The sequence below is a fragment of the Tenebrio molitor genome, chromosome 5 (genome assembly GCF_963966145.1).
Source record: "Tenebrio molitor chromosome 5, icTenMoli1.1, whole genome shotgun sequence".
Taxonomy (NCBI): Eukaryota; Metazoa; Arthropoda; class Insecta; order Coleoptera; family Tenebrionidae; genus Tenebrio; species Tenebrio molitor.
In genome coordinates this window covers 20,719,061-20,735,749 of record NC_091050.1, presented here as the reverse complement: position 1 = coordinate 20,735,749, position 16,689 = coordinate 20,719,061, and the positions used below count along the sequence as shown (strand labels likewise).

The 16,689-nt window shown below is 35.2% G+C and overlaps 2 protein-coding genes across 5 annotated transcripts; one reads left to right on the top strand and one right to left on the bottom strand.

Annotated features, from left to right (window-relative positions):
* Positions 1–1,978: 1,978 nt before the first annotated feature.
* Positions 1,979–5,975, bottom strand: LOC138130204 (alpha-tocopherol transfer protein-like). Its single transcript, XM_069046616.1, has 6 exons — positions 4,197–5,975; positions 3,833–4,044; positions 3,683–3,774; positions 3,258–3,408; positions 2,903–3,207; positions 1,979–2,836 (listed from the first exon to the last, which is right to left on the bottom strand). The coding sequence occupies exons 2-6, from the start codon at positions 4,002–4,004 to the stop codon at positions 2,645–2,647; spliced, it is 912 nt and encodes a 303-aa protein (XP_068902717.1). The 5' UTR covers positions 4,005–4,044; positions 4,197–5,975; the 3' UTR covers positions 1,979–2,644.
* A 2,423-nt stretch (positions 5,976–8,398) lies between these two features.
* Positions 8,399–16,245, top strand: LOC138130202 (ankyrin repeat domain-containing protein 50-like). Of its 4 annotated transcripts, XR_011159524.1 has the most exons (5): positions 8,399–8,534; positions 8,639–8,881; positions 10,151–11,336; positions 12,147–12,971; positions 13,020–15,889. XR_011159524.1 is itself a non-coding variant. In XM_069046613.1 (4 exons), exons 2-4 carry the CDS (start codon positions 8,870–8,872, stop codon positions 12,581–12,583), a joined length of 1,635 nt encoding a protein of 544 aa, XP_068902714.1. In that variant the 5' UTR covers positions 8,399–8,534; positions 8,639–8,869; the 3' UTR covers positions 12,584–15,889. The 4 variants fall into 4 exon arrangements, 3 of the variants coding, with proteins under 3 accessions (XP_068902714.1, XP_068902716.1, XP_068902715.1); XM_069046613.1 differs by having other exon boundaries at positions 12,147–15,889; XM_069046615.1 differs by lacking the exons at positions 12,147–12,971; positions 13,020–15,889 and adding an exon at positions 16,091–16,245 and having other exon boundaries at positions 8,400–8,534.
* The last annotated feature ends 444 nt before the right edge of the window (positions 16,246–16,689 follow it).

Here is a 16,689-nt window from a genome sequence, read left to right as displayed (position 1 = left end):
ACATCGTGAGGAAGTTCCTTAACATTGACACAGAACATAATACACAACAAAGTCAAAATGCGGAGGCGAGACGCCGGTAATTATGTTGATAAGCACTGCACTATTACTTGATAGTAGGTAATATCCGTAATAGTGTATGTGCTCCGGCAAAATTGCCGTGCCGCCGGGTGGGGGTGGGATACGGAGAATTATAATATTATTTAATAATTTAATAGGTGTAATTATTATAATTATAATAATATTCATTAATCATTACTCCATGGATTGTAACCAATAGCAAAATTGGATTTGCAAATCATCACCTAGGCTATAAAGTTGCTATGAGACAGCGCAATATTCATAAATCATAATTACCTATTTTGAAAGGTCGTAATTCGCGAGTGTATAAACTTTTATTTATTAAAAAGAACTAATAAATGGATTAAACTCGCCTGTAATGGCTATTACCCCTTTCAAAGATTATATCGGGTGTTCATCTAAATTTCCGGTCAAAGTTGGCATTGAAGTTGAAGAGTCGATTGTGAATGCACTACGGATTACAGATCACGGATCAGCTGACAAGTGGTGCGTTCACAATTAACTCTTCAACGCCAACTTTGACCGGAAATTTAAATGAACACGCGATACCACTCGCCTACGGCTCCTGTCGCAAACATCGTCTTCGTGACTGATAGCAAGGTTGATAGCCATTAGTACATGCTCATTGAATAATAATAATAAACTATTAATTCCACAACATAAAGAGTAATTAATTGTAAGAACAATAATTAGTTTTAAATAAAATGTGTCTCGTATTGTTAATCAAAACCATTATTTACTCTTACATGGGTGGTCACTAAAGTCTATTTTTTCCTGGTAGGCGATTGCGCGCGTCATTTAAAAAATCCTGCAACGAAATGCGACCTCCGTATTGGTTACTCTGTTCCACTAACCAATAGGGAGGTCGCATTTCGTTGCAGGATTTTGTAAATCGCGCGGGCAACCGCCTACCAGGAAAAAATATACTATAGTGAGACACAAGATGTAGTCTTGCAGAACCCTTCAATTTTTTGGAAGATGAACACAATATTTAATTTAAAATCATAAAGCTCTGGACAAAATTAGTTTTTCTCAATAAAAAAAAATGATTAGAAAAAATCAAAATGTATCAGCAAGACAAATAATACAACTGCAACCTATCTAATAGTCATAGAACATTCTACATATTCAGCCTAGGACTGTCTTTGTTAAAAGAAATAATTCCATGTGCAAGAGAAAAGACATATCAATACACCTGCTGAGACCATGAGGTATAGCATTATAATATAAGTCACCAAAGAAAATGTTGTTGACAACTGAACTTATATAAATTCCCATTTTAGAAAGATAATGCATCCGAGATATTTTTAAGACAATCTAATGTTATTTTCATAGAATTAATTTCAAAGACTAGAGTATCGACGGAGATAAAGATCAAGAATTGAAACACTTTCAAATGATGTATCACATGATCCCCATTGATATTTAAAATTTTAAAGTTGACAGCGCCATCTTTACAAATTCACGCTTCAGTTTTATGTTGAAAAGCAGTAAACTCGATGTCTATATCTTGCTTGATTCAAAAGTTAAGAGGAGGGAAGGGGAGGGGGGCTGATAAATATTTACGTCCGCACTGTAGACGGAATTAAATACAATATCCTCTTAGATAAGTCAGAAAAAACGTTTCATCAAAAGTTTTCGTTTCAATTATTTTTTAAATATTTATTCCAAAAGTTTGCTAAATAATTGTTTACATAAAAGAATCATGTGTTAAAACGTCATTTTTTATTCATTAAAAATGTAATTCTATTTATTATTAACAAACAGATAAAATTCACTCTTTTATAGTGACCGACAGGATAAAATAAGTAAATTAAATACATTAAATCTTAATGTCACAATAAATATCTAACTATTTTATTTTTACGATTAGTGTGAGTAGAAACATTAATAATTCAAACTCATTTTCTAGAACACCGACTTTATTGATTTGAGTATTGTCATTTAAGTATAAATGAATAATAAAACTGTATGAGAAAAAAATGCCAGATAGTGTAAATTATGTACAAAACAAAATACAAAAATTAATATCAAAAAATCTTCAGCCAAATGATTCCCTAAACAACATTTTCACGTATGAATGGTAAAAAATAAATTATATATGATAACTTTTCTTTTACCCATTTAGTCACTCTCGGTAACACACTTTGACTTACCTAAGACGTGTAGGATGTTACACGACAAAAGTAGTAAAAAAATATTCGCTATTTATGATGGAAAGATTATATTTCAAAAATACTTGTCTCTATGTCTTGAAAAGTGCGCTGGTACAATTAAGTGAACCAAGCTTCGCATAAATTCGACGATAAGTAACAATAAATTGTATCTATATATATTTTTTACCCCTTTCAAGCTTAACAATTTCATATAACAAGATGCAAGCAATAACAAAATAAATATAATACTTTTGATCCTATTGCTAGGATTATAGCAAGAGTTCCAACCATTCTACAATCGGTTGGCTATCTATTAGCAATACGGAACGTCCAACTGGTTCAAAACTCTCGATATAAACCCTTTGATTATTATTGCATCACTGCCATCCGTTGCGCAAGAATGATATAATCTACTCGTCTTCTTGGACGCCGATCTTGTACCCATACTTGTCCAAATTCTTGAAGTACTCCTCTTCTGCGAGTAACTGCATGTACCAAGCCTTGTTGTCAAAACTGCTCCCAGTTCCTCCATATTCCGACGGTAAAATATCGGTGGAAATGAAACCGTGAAGGGCGGTTATGTCGCTACCGTGTAAAAATATCTGAAAATAATTTATCGATTACTCGTCGTACGTAGGACGATGAAATGAAATTTAAAAATCCGTTACCCTTTTTCTGATCTTCTCTTTGAGGAAAGGTTTAAGCACAGCCATGACAGCATCAAAATAGAACGGTTCATTGACAATGTGGAAGCCCTTGAACCTGAGAGGGAAAGTCTCCTGGACCAACTCGACCATTTTCTTCGCGTAATATGGAGTGAAGAATTTCGCGTGTTGAAGGCTCAGACCAGCCATGTCGAGGATTAAAACGATCCCAGCGATTTGAGTTTCTGGTTCTCGAACGATTTGCTCAAGGGCTAACACGTTTGTTCGAAATATGTCGTCTATGGTGACAATATTTGAGTCAAAATAATCTGAAATGGTGTCAGATCAAGAATTACACTCTGGCCATGGTCTCACTTACCCATTCTGATTATGTAGACTCTTCTACCCAATTGGTCCCTGTCTTGTAACATCTTTTGAGCTTGCAAATTGAAAACCTTGCTGCACTCGGAAGGAATCGGACAAGAGAAAAGTTCCGGACATTTCAGTTTCATCAGGTAATACCTTTGCACCTACAAGAATTCAGTTTCTGCAGAAGTGAATCAAAAATCTCCAAATTCCAAAAAAGTTAAGATTGCACAACAACAAAATTGTTTGTTGGATTTTTTTTAATTAGTCTACTGTTGAAATTGTCAAGGCAGACTTCTTGGTGAACAGATCAGTAGATGTAAAAACTGCCTCCGGAAGTATGTTTGCCTAAGATGCTGTTCCTAAATTTCTTTGAATTATCAAAATTTAGAAAGCACAAAATCAAAACGTTTTCATCATTGTAGATTTGTTTCTTACCATGTAGAAAGCCTTCTTGCTGTCGAACTTCCTTGCCCTCAGAAAGCGTAGTAGAAAGGCATCGTCGTTGGGAACACTCAGATTTGTATCATCTACAAGAAATTCAAATTTTTCTTTGTCCTTCACCTCACTGCATGTTGTATAATTTACTTTGTACCATTTGTCGTAACGCAAAAACTTCTTGTTTCAGATTCTCTGGAGTCTCATTTAATTCTTCTTCGGCTCGTTTTTGCCATTCGGCATTAAAAGATCCACTGGGATCGCCAACACAGGCCAGAGATTGTCTGAGAGGAGAAATCGGAACAGAATTTTCGATGGGCATTGTCGGTTTGGAGGTCTTGATTTAATCAGGAATAATAATCCTGTTGACAGTTAGGTAAATTGCGATTAAAATGTAAACTTGAGGAATAATGTATTGATCAATGATTAACAGAGAATTTACTGTGTGGACTTAAGAGAAGGGTGAAAATGTGACTAGATATTGTGAACGAAAGAGATATTTCTTCGTACTTACAAGGATTACAATGTTACAACATAATGTAATAAATATCCGTTCTTCCTGAGCTCGATTTACCCTCACACTCGGTTGATAAACACGGAATTGTGTTATTGACTTATCTGAAACCCTCACAGGATGCGTTACTGAAATGCGCAGAAAACAGAATTATAGGAAAGTATTGAGTTAATATGTGTTGCCATCGAAAAAGGATTATCGATTACATTTTTATATCATTATACAGGCGTGCATACAAACAATTTATATGTTCATTACCCTCTCGAAGAGTTTATTATTCATTCTAAACTAATAACATATTATAGGTATATCTCAAAATAATTAGGTACTTTTGAGATATAATAAATCAACTTAATATTTGTTAAATTCCCTGGTCAAGTCCATGTAAAAAAATGTATCTCTGCTACATCAATTGAATCTTGTTATTTTATATACAGGGTGTATCTGAAATACGTGCGTTAATTTTAACCAGAGAAAGAACTCGCTAATTCATTAAACTTTTCTCTATAACATTTTTACGAAAAAGGATTACAAATTGATTTAAAATTTGGAATAAATTAGTCATCAAAGTGTATACTCGTCTGTGGGTAAGGGCGAAAATTTTCTGTTGTGATAGAAACGGAGCCTTGTAAAAAGTTACATTGTTATACGGGGTGATCAAGAAGGACTGTTTAAGTTGGTAACACTGGATCGTATTTTAAATCGTATAACAGGAGTAACTTCCGGTTGTTGATGGCTTGTCGTTGTTAATGCTATACCTATATCAGATATTTGCAAAATAAACCAACAAAACATATCCAGTTGCAGTGTTATACATAACCGAATTAAAAAAAAATCTTAATTGTACTGCCAACTTAAACAGTCCTTCTTGATCACCCGGTAGAAAAAATTAAATAATTAAAATTAAAATTTAATGGTCACAAAAAATTGAGCCTTGTTAATCACACAAAACGACTCGTTTGGTAAAAATTGGGCGACAAAAAATTTTGGAACACTTTTGCGAATTTGCTAAATATTATAGAGAAAAGTTACATAATTGGACGAGTTCTTTCACTGGTTGAAATTAACACAAGTATTTCAGATATATCCTGTATATTATGCATAACATATTATCATACACATACATTTTATAATTTTTAGTTATTTAATAAACTAGTTTGTTAATGAAGGCGATTAATAATGGAAACTGTTTAAAGCACGAACGAGTGTAGCGAGTGAGTGCCTTTAATAGTTGACAAATTACAGGTTACAAAATATTTTCGTTGACCGCAAACTTTTTTTTTGTGACAAAATTTCAAATTAAAGCCAAATCAAAACCAATTTCATCTTTTTCGATAAAGATGAGACCTTATGAAATACCTTCATCCTTTTTTTGTCCTCACGGTAGGCCATTTTAAAATTTTTCAACACTTTCTATTCACTTTTCCACAAAGAATGTCAGAAGACAACTCCATTTACATTCAATTTCACGTAAAAATCACGGTTGCTAAGAAAACCTAGTTACCTTTGAAAAATATAACATGCGAATTATAACCAAAAAGGTCAGCTTTTGAAAAAGTGAATTCGTAATTGTGTAGTAATGGAGCTATAAAATATAGAAAACCCCGCTGCACTACCTGCTGCAGTGTTGGTAAGTGCAAACAATGCATGTTCGAGGTTGTTTATACATCAAAATATCATCAAAACGTCAAAATCGCAAGAATCGTTGATTAATGAAAAATAGTGTACTTATTAATGAGGTCCATTAATACACTATATTTTCAAAACTCGGAAAAAATATTTAAAAAATTCTGTCAAAAAATAAAATAACATTTATTTTTTGAGCTACAATTTTTTTTAATTGGTTTTAGTCTTCTACGTTGTTCCACAACCTCGTAGGTAAAATTTCGGCACATTTTAAAAATACACCCTGTATATCATATTTTATAAAACGTACACCAACGCGGTTTCCTTGTTTTAAAGCAAATTTCCTAATTCCTATAGGTTACTTCGCATTGGCGTACATTTTATAAAACATGATATAGGTACAAGGGTGTATTTTTAAAATGTGCCGAAATTTTACCTACGAGGTTGTAGGACAACCTAGAAAACTAAAAGCAATTAAAAAAAAATGTAGCTGAAAAAATAAATGTCATTTTATTTTTTGACATAGAGTTTTTTAAATATTTTTTCCGAGTTCTACATGAAGCCAGTAGCTTGTGGTTAAAATTTCTGCACAACTTTCAAAAACACCCTGAATATGCTTTTATTCTACCGACATGGGGTATTACATGGACTATAGATAGATAGGTAAAAGCAAAACTTGTTTCTGTTGCTTACTAAAACTTTGTTCATTCTGAAATTTGGAGAAACAAATGTAAAACCAATGATTATTAAAACGTATGTACAGTGAATACAGAAGAAATTTTTGAATAAACCCTATCAGCGAAATGACATTTTTTTCTATTTTCTTCCCCTCTTGAAACCAAAAATTCAAATTGTTGCAACATACTTGAGAAACATTGATTTTTAAAAGAGTTTATTCGGAATCGTACTGTAATATGCACATTCCTAACCTTATACGAGGGCGGAAAGTTAACCATTCCTTTTTATCTTTACTTCCCTCTCTTGGTCAGTAATAGGCCACTTTCCGCCCTGTTATGACGTTTTTCCAGTGGCGTACACGAATTGTCGAAAAACGGTAGAAATGAAATTGCATCAAATTAATTGTTTATTTGCTAAAACTGTAATGATTCCGAATAAAATAGTTTACAAACCTCGGTGGGAAGGTGTTTCCTTCCTATTTCGAGCATTAGTTCACCTCATCTACGCCTTGGTAAACTATCTTAGCTCTCGACAGGAATGAAACACTTTCCACCTCGGTATGTAATCCACTATTTACGTTTTACTAGAGGCTTTATTCTTAATTGTCTCAGGTATTTGAAAAATCGTTCGAAGGTTACTGCCTTAGTGTATAAAGGGTTGCCTAAACCAATTTAAAATTTCTTGTTTCGTTGAATCTTTAAAACCTGATTACCTAATTATCTATCCAATATAATAAGAAAATTTATGTAGCAATAAATTCAACCCTCCTAAAAACTTAGTTGCATTAATATCGGTTTATTCACCGTAGAGTTCAGGCGAAAATTTTATGTAATATCGTGCGTTCATTTAAATTAAAGTTAACTGTACGTTAAAATGCTTCGTTACTTTAGTTACCTATTGTTATAACAATATTTTCGTATATTTTTATCTGTAGTTAAATTTAACTGAGGTTAGTGAAACCAGCCCTTAGTCACTTTTTGGCGCGCTACATTTTACAACAAACTGCCATTTATTGTATAATTTCTTAGTTCAATATCATTTAAACAATAACATCTTACTTAAACTGTTTTTATTAGAATAATTTTACTACTTACTCTTTCAATGAATTCTTACACGATGATATCTATAGCTGGTACTGATTTATTTGTAAATTAGAAAGACGTTATAGGTAAACATTTGTATGATGTATAAACACAAATAGAGAATTATTATTATACTTACTTTTTTTTTTTCACTCCGAAACTAAGAGTAGGTAGCGAACAAGTTCTATGGACAAAAGACACCATTTTTGGTAAGTACAGTATCTTTTTTTTTATCCAAATATTTGTTTTTAATTGTACCTACTTTTTAAACAAATAATAGGTTAGGGTTAGGTATACAATACAGCGAGCGGCAAAAGTATGGAATAAATTCATTAAAAATTAATTATGTAATTATGTTATTAATATAAGCTCTTTTTCATTAAAAATTAAACAATTTTTTTTTCAAAAAAGGAATAACAAGTCGTTCAAAATTTTTGTCCGCCATAGTACCTGTTATTTTGAGCAAATTAATTTTATTTTCACATTTCGTCAAAACTAATTAATTTTCTACACATTTCTGCAATCTCAAACTTTCTGTCGCCTAGAATATAAAAATTTATTACAAACACATACATACATATTATTAGAGCGAATTTTAAATATGGATGCAGGCATTTAAACAAAATACAAAAGTAATATGGTTGAATACAATTTATACGGGGTCATTATAAATGATTGTAACAACTAGTGGGCGTAGCGGCGCACCTAAAGCATAGTGCACAGCCACCTAGGATGGTATAATCATTTTTCATTTATAATGATCCTGTATTAGGTAGGTATTATGCTTTTTTCTATTAGAAATTCTAGAACTACAATTTTATACTTATTGGTTTTCTTGGTTGCCTACACAATGTTGACTATTTTGAAAAATTCGTTATGAACTTATGACGTTATGTTTTGAGAGGTTAAGTAAAGTTATCAACAAAGCGATCGATAAAACATCGATTTTAAGGTATTGACATTTAAGTTAAATAACAACTTTAATATTGAACATTCTGTTATCAACAAGCAAGTTAGTGTATTAAAATTTATCTAAATAAATCTGTTTTTTTGCAGAAACACTGATTATGTAAAAAAGGGTCCCACTGGAGCAAACTGTTAGGTCTAGGTGGACAAGTTCGCAAGTCTTATCTGTACATTTAAAAGGAAAAAAAATACTCCAGTACATGTCAAACAATTAAATATAAAAACTATTTGCATCACACAAGTGTTGCTAAGTATTGTTGAACATGTAACAGGATATTCGGGTTGGTATGATCATAGCACTTGCATTATCCAAAAGCTAAAATGTTCATGGAGGTGAGTCACACTCAGTTGAATGTTGTTTTACAGTCTTCAATTATGCTGTCTGCTTTAATTTTATTTAATTCAAAATAGTAAGTTTTGTACTTTGTGGTGGAAATGTGTCACCGATGGAAGAATCACAATGTAAAAGTTGTAGTTACATACTTCTGGTTGTAGTATTCCATGTACTGTAATACTGGCTTCTTATTTATTTTTTTTTACAAAAGTGACCATGACATTTGCATTTTTTAATTAATAAAAATAAAAATGTCGTTTCCAGCAAATCTGAGAGACAGATAAACCAAACTGTGTTCATTAATCATTATTGCTACATTTTTTAATACTTGATTGCATTTTTAAAATCCACTGGATCCAAACGTAGATATTAAACATGTAAAAAGCGTTCAAAAAGTTGTGGTCAAGACTCAAGTGGTCTATTGTTTCTGTCAGCGTACTAGCGTACCTATCGCGAAGCTTTATTAGCTGTCAATTCACAGATGTTGGACGTCATTTATTATTCTGCAGACAATAATAATAATAATTTTGTTTGCAAAACAGCCGTTTTTATAACTAACTAACAAGAGTTTTCCTGGTTTTCTTAGTTGTTTTCTTTCGAATTAATGGTTTCATTTACAATTATAAAGTGAGGTTATAGGTATAACTGAACGTTGGACGAACTGAATGACGTGTCGAAAATATTCCACTTAAAATGACGAGCTGCGGTTATAAAAGAGATCGTGTGATCAAAAAAATTTATAATCCACTCAGCCTTGAAAATGTCGGTGACTACAGCGTACCAATAATAATAGTCATATAAAATAAAAACAAGGAAAAGAAAATATTTTAAGACTATCTCGTGCAGGACATTACTTATTATTTATGACGATGATTTTTGTTTTATAGATAACCAGTTAATGGCATCATTGTTTCAAATAGTATAGGTACACTACGTATTGTAGGTGGCAAATTTAGATAGCACGATGTTAAAATCATAGGGCTTCAATGTGAGCATTGTTAGGGACATTCGATTAATCTAATGTTTTTCACAAGTTATGTAGGGTACTTGGACCCGTTATCTTGTTGATAGACGAACTTTTCCCGGATTAGCAACTAAGAAAATTTGTAAATAGACCAGTTATTTTTTCACTATTTTTACCAACCCACAGAATTGGCCCAAGCAAACGTTTCATATTTACTTTTCCATTGCACTATATTTAAGATAACTTACACTCTTCGTACGAAAAGTATAGTGTGTTTAACTTGAATTTCTTTATTTTTGTTTAGGAATGGAACGAGAAGCTAATCGCAGGCATACAGCGAGACCATTTAGAACTGGTGGACAGATCTCTTCGGAATGGCGCCGACGTGAATTCCGTTGACTCCTACGGAAACACTCCTCTAGCGAACGCCGCCCAAAGAGGCGATGTAGGAATATTAAGTCGCTTAATATCTGAAGGCGCGGATGTTGACAAAGTTGGAGCAACAGGAAAGTCCCCGTTGTCGCGAGCGGCTTACTGGGGGCATTTAAATGCAGTAGAATATTTACTATCCCAAGGAGCCGATCTCAACGCCGTCAATCCCGACGGAAACACTCCGTTGGCGTTGGCAGTGCAACACAACCAAATGCAAGTCGTGGAGTATTTGACAACCGTGGGCGCAAACATCAGCAAGATGGGCAGGAAGGGAAAAACTCCGCTTTCGTGGGCTGTTCTGAACGAAAACTTGGAAATGATTGAATTTTTACTGGACAATGGTGGCTTTTTGACCATTCATACCGCTTTCCTGGACGCCATCCAAACGAAAAATTTAAAAATAGTTCAGTTGTTAAGAGAGAGAGGAGCTCGCGTTAACATAGAATACAAGAACGGGTATACACCTCTGACCAAAGCCATAGAACTAGACAGTGCAGAAATCGTTGACGAATTGGTGAGGAACGGCGCCAGCGTTGGTTTATGCGACGGCAACGGAAACTTACCATTAGCAAAAGCTTTGGAGAAGAGCAACATTGAGATCACAAAATATCTCTTAGAAAACGGTGCAGATGTCAAAGCTGTTCAGCTTAAATTCAAGAATTTCCATTTGCTCAAATGTCTAGAAACGAAAAAATTTGATATGGTGAAACTGTTGATAGATCACGGAGCGAATATGGAAATTATTGGTGAATTGGGTTATTCACCGCTAACTAAATCTGTTGAGATGGAGAACTTCCAGATGGTCAAATACCTCGTTGAACGAGGTGCCAACGTCAACCAAGTCGACGATAATCAAAATACAGCGCTGGCGATAGCTGCATCGAATTGCGATCTGCGAATTTTCGATTACTTAATTAAGAATGGAGGTGTCGTCAGTCAAGCTACGTCGAAGATTCAGGAAATGGCAAATGATAATGAAGATTTTGCTCTATATTTGAAATTGATAAATGACGACGAAGTCAAGTTTAGTCAGACGTTGCCACATCTGCCCAAAACAGGTAATTAACAATTTAGAATAAAAAAAAAATCAAGAAGAAAAGAAGATTGCGAATTTTGTTGCTAACCGAATATGCTGCATTCAGAAAGTAATCCGTTTGTAGAGGTGCGTACAGACATGCAACAGAACACCGTAACGCAACATCGTCGCGTATCAAGTATGGACGGCGCTCCGTAACAGCACAAGAGTGTCACATCGTAACATCACAGTGTCCCATCAGTTGTCGTTGCACCACATGTGCACCAAATATGTGTGAACTGGCCTTTATTGAATACAACCCAACTTTTGACTCGATAATGCCATTTCTCTGCTTTTGTGATGTCACAAGAAAAACTTCAAAGTGATTTTTAATAATTGTCATTTATTAATTATTAATGACACTAATGATTGGTTTACATAATTTTTTTAGAAATGTTTTAAAAAATGTTGGCCAAGATACCGTGTCCGGAATAGTACATCTGTTTAAGACGCGTAGACGTTTTCTAGTGCTCATATCCGTAAGTTGTAGCATGTCAAAATGCCACTATTCTTTTGGCCGGTGTAGGAGGCCCAAGTGATCCTACTATTGCTCGCGGGAAAATTACATCGCTGCTCAAACACCTGGAGCTAGCAGAAAAAGCATGACGTCACATGTCTACGCGACGCGCCCACCCTGCCGTCACATTTTTCGGGACGCTCATTTCGAGATCGTTCAGTTTTGTTTGTTTGTTTCATCAGTCAGTTCATTTTTTGTTTATCGTTTCAGCATTCATTTGTTTATCGTTTCACTTTCGAGTTTCCTTTCGGTTTCATTTTGAGTTTTCTTTTGTAGAGACAGTGCCAGCCAGCTGGAACAACACGCGTTGGCCCCAAAATTCCGGGCTGAGGTGGCTTTATGCCTCTAGGCTGTCTAGCTGCGGCCTATCTTTTTATCGTTCTCTTTTTTCTTCTTTCTCCTTTCCTTTTCCTTCAATTCCTCTCTTCTTCTTCTCAGCTTCGATAACCGTACGGCAAAGTCAATTCTGTTTCCCTTTTGTTCCCGTGATTTGCCGGAACGTTATCTTCTTCTCTCCCTTTCCCCAACCTTCTTCCTTTGTTCGCGTGTGTGTCCAGCCTATGAGATCCTGCGGAAAATGGCCGTTACCATCTATCGTGAGATACGACGCGCGGACTCACCGAGACTTTAGCGCAACATCATCCGTGAATTTCCCGGTCGGTGAAATCCAATGTAAACAAACCGGCGCCATGATCGTCCATCTGTCATTTTAGAGCGCACATGTAGTACCGCCGGAAATGGTCATTTAGATGCGCTGTTCGTGCAATCATCGGGAGAGCCTTATTGCAGCGGAAAATAAGGTCCAGCTATTTCGTGTTGCGCACTCCTAGATACGGGGGTATCGAAAAAAACCTATCGTCAGCGGAAATCAGGGACTTGGTCGGCGACCGCCGAGCGGGCGGCTGTGCCGCAAGTCGCGAGATGCGAATTACGTGCGTGGCGATCGGGATCCGCAATCATCCCCGAGAGCGGATTGCCGATCGCCATGGTGCATATCGTCCGGCGCTGCCAGGTTTCGGGAGCCGTCAGGGAGCCCGAAGATTTTTGCCGATTTACCGTTTATCGTTATCGAGGGACCCCTCGCCATCTAGAGAGATAGAGGTAATTATCGTCCATTAGCGATTTCGCATCACTAATTCCGTTAATTAGAGGTAGTTCGATCAAATACCGTACCGTAAGGGAGTACCGGAAAGTCCTTCAAAATTTACCGTGGAGCACCCCTTTTCAGAAGGGGTCGTTCTTCCAGCCAGATCGTTCGCTAGGTCGTACGGATCGTTCGTTAGTACCGCCAATCGTTGAGCTGCCGGATGGTCAGAGCACCCATCTGTACCGTCACCTGTACCGTCATCGCTCGTTAATCAGCATCATATCGTTTTCGGACCAAAATTTGAAAGTACCTCAAGGTCACGCCGTGACATCGTCTCGTCGGAGCCCGTAACCGCTACCGCAAGTTTATCAGGACACCCCCATTCGAGGAATCGACAAATTCGGCTTGAAAACAAGATAAGTCGCAAATTTTTCATTTCGCCATCAATTATTAAGAAACGCCTCGAATTTCCCGCTTCTCAACTTATCGATTTCTTGTATAGTCAGTGTTAATTGACACTTCTCATTTTGTACATTTTTGCAATTTCACACATTTCAAATTTCATATAAAGTTTAATTAGATTTTCATATGTCAAAATTTTACACATTCATTGTCATTTTATATTCAGAAATTCTTCAATTTAGAAATCAAAATCATCGGAACCTTTCCGAGTTTAACATTTTTACAGAATTCAAATTCTCATTTTTTGTCAAGGTCATTACCTGACGCCTTTTTTTGGATTCAATTTCATTTAAAACATTTATTTAATTGTTTCGAAGTCTGAAAATTTTAAGTTCGAAAAGTTCATAATAGAAACCTTTTTTGTTTTGTTCGGAAAATCCACTGTTTTAAGTTTAAGTCAACCCAGAGTTTAGATTAAGTTTCCGGTCACTGTGAGGAAAAGCTTTTCTAGTAAAGACCAAAATAGAATAAGACGATCTACGTGCACTGGTTCCACAATTCATTTCTTTTAATTTCAAGTGCGAACCAGTTCACACTTACAGAACCAGATTGAAACTTGTCCACTGTGTTGAGAGGAGAATAAACCACCTTATTTAAGCTCAGATCTCTTTTGATTGATTTTTCGGCAAACTAGAAAATTGAGCACTTGTCCCGGCAACTGGACAAGACAATCACCAGCTCCGAAAAGTTGCCTGGCGCCCATTTTTGAACCCACACCCTTTGCTCCGAAAACCCCCTGAGAGCCCGGTGCTGTCCCTGGCCCACAAAGTTTAACAAAAACGATCTGGTGTTCATTTAAATTTCCGGTCAAATTTGGCGTTGAAGAGTCGATTGTGAACGCACTAGAGATTACGGATCACTGATCAGCTGTTTAAATCTTACGTTTTTACACGAGTGGTGGGTTCACAATCGACTCTTCAATGCCAACTTTGACTGGAAATTTAAATGAACACCCGATATCATGTGGAACTAAGAAAATCACGAACGCTGTTGTTGTTACTTCTAAAAACAACTGTTTTTGTCAAAAAAAAATCATTCAAACCACAGTTTGTTCGCTGAGTAAGTAACGATTGATACCTACGGTTTGACAGCTAATGAAGCTACTCGTTAACCGAAACAAAGCAAGCACCGGGCCACTTGATCACACAATGTCTTAAACGTAATTTATTAAGATACCGTGAGATCGAAAAAAAATATAGAGTAGGCTCTGACCAAAAAGGTGTGAATTATGTGTGACCTGTCGGTTGTAAAAGTAAAGTTGTAAATCAAGCATTAGGATGGTTAACCTTATTTTTTACTACTGTCAACCATTGTCACTGTTAGACTCATCATTGCAAAATGTTAAATACCGAAAAATTGACCGCTGAATGAGAAATTACGAGAAAAAATTGAAAAGGTTTCCACAAGGCAGTTTGGCTCATGAACAGCCCCTCAGAAGTGAGGGAGACAATTCTAAATTTTTGACAAAAGAAAAGGCAATAATTTGAAATTGTCATCAATGTTGACTTGACGTTAATGCTTGGTTTACATTTTTTTTTTTTGAAGTGACAAAAATGATGACCAAAGTATCGTATGATCAAAAAGTCTTTAGATCGCGGTAGCCATTAAATGTAAAAACCATCTATAGAATTGTTTACCTCTACTGTCGGTAGTTTTTATGTGTACTTCAAAGTAGTGCTAATCTCTCACGGAACTCGTTTAAACATAAACGAGGCGAATAAATCCAATCACCATTTTCACCACGATTTCCATTACTGTAGTATGATTTAATAATAATTAAAAAAAAGAGAGTGTGTCGTAAAGACGCACGATAGAAGTGAAGCTTTTGTATTACAGGAAAATCAGAATATTGTAAATTATCACTGATAGATGCAAGAGGAGGTGGCTGAGCCGAGGTGCTAGTTGCTGGTTGTCTGTTGTCTTTGTTATTTACACCGTTTTTTTCACATTCTGAACTGTCACTTCACTCGTACGTTTTCTCTCACGCCACGCTCTTGTTCTTTCTGCGCCTGACTTAAGCACATTTACAACAAAATTGTATATTTTAACGAAATGCGGAACTCATTGTTCATTTTTAATTAAAAGAGAGGACATTATCCATAAATGCCGTCCCCGTCAGTGTGACAAAGACAGAAGTATACACAATTTTAAGGGATGTTTGTATAGTGTCAAACAGATTAATTTACATAATTAGGGGGTCATTCATGAAAGTCGGTAAGGCTTGATAAGGCGTTGCAAATTCAAAACCATGACAACCGACATTGTTGAGGCATTGTATTTGCCGTTTCGTTAACGATTTGCAAATTTGCAAAGTTTCGTGAATCTCCCCCTTAGACTCCAAATTAAGTGAGATGGAAATATTGGCGCAACCGTTGTGCGAGACAGTGTTTACCCCCACCACTTTTCGTCACACAAAAAGGTTGCCGATCAGAATTTCAAACCCCTCCCATAAAAAGTTTCACTTCAAAAATTGTATGTTCTCTTTGAAACATTTTGAATTATAACCTGCTAACTTGAAAGTTGTCAAATAAATGTCAAAAATCATTAAAATAAATAATTTCCTAGATAGCTTGTTAATTCCACAGCTACTCTGATCCAAAGACTTTTTGATCATACTATATTTTGTCCCCAATAGTAGGTACGTTATGATAATTTGGAACATTTTTTTCAGAATCTGGCCAAGAAGAAGCTTGACATCAGAAATTTCTTAAATTGGAAAGTATTTCCTTCTACCTCCAATGGTACATATTGTATGATTTATAAATTTTAATTTTCTGTCGCTTATTACATGAAAACACCTTTTATAAATAAAATTGTTTTTTACTAGTTTTTTTTTAATGGAACTTTGTTTTTGCACAACCGTCTATATACAGCGTGTTATGGAAGTCCGTGTAACCATACAAGGCTAATTTAATTTTTAATTTAACTGAAACAGAATAGATTTTAATAACAAAAATTAAAAGTTTAAACACGAAATACATAATTTTTATGCGAAAAAAGATGTTCAAAATGGTGGCGATATGGGCATGTGTTACATCACTGAATTCAGAAAAAATACTCTTTAAAAATATTAAATTTGACCCCCCGTGCCGTTTAAAAAAATCAAGTTAGGCTTGTATCTTCAAAACAAATGATGTTAGAAAATTGAAAAAATCTCGGATAATAAATAAATACTTCTAACTTTGTGCCATATTTCAACGAGTTCTGCTAAACCGTTCTGAGAATAATTAGCTGTATCCATCCTTTTGAGCGACCCTGTACCTATGTACA

Bases quoted from the DNA above. Each gene is read 5' to 3' on its own strand.
- LOC138130204 (XM_069046616.1), bottom strand. From the start codon at position 4,004: ATGCCCATCGAAAATTCTGTTCCGATTTCTCCTCTCAGACAATCTCTG. The intron at 3,409-3,682 runs GTAAGAAACAAA...GAATTCTTGTAG, and splicing joins GCAAGAAGGCTTTCTACATG to GTGCAAAGGTATTACCTGAT. The intron at 3,208-3,257 runs GTAAGTGAGACC...ACACCATTTCAG, and splicing joins AGTCTACATAATCAGAATGG to ATTATTTTGACTCAAATATT.
- LOC138130202 (XM_069046613.1), top strand. The intron at 11,337-12,146 runs GTAATTAACAAT...TTTCTTTTGTAG, and splicing joins GCCACATCTGCCCAAAACAG to AGACAGTGCCAGCCAGCTGG.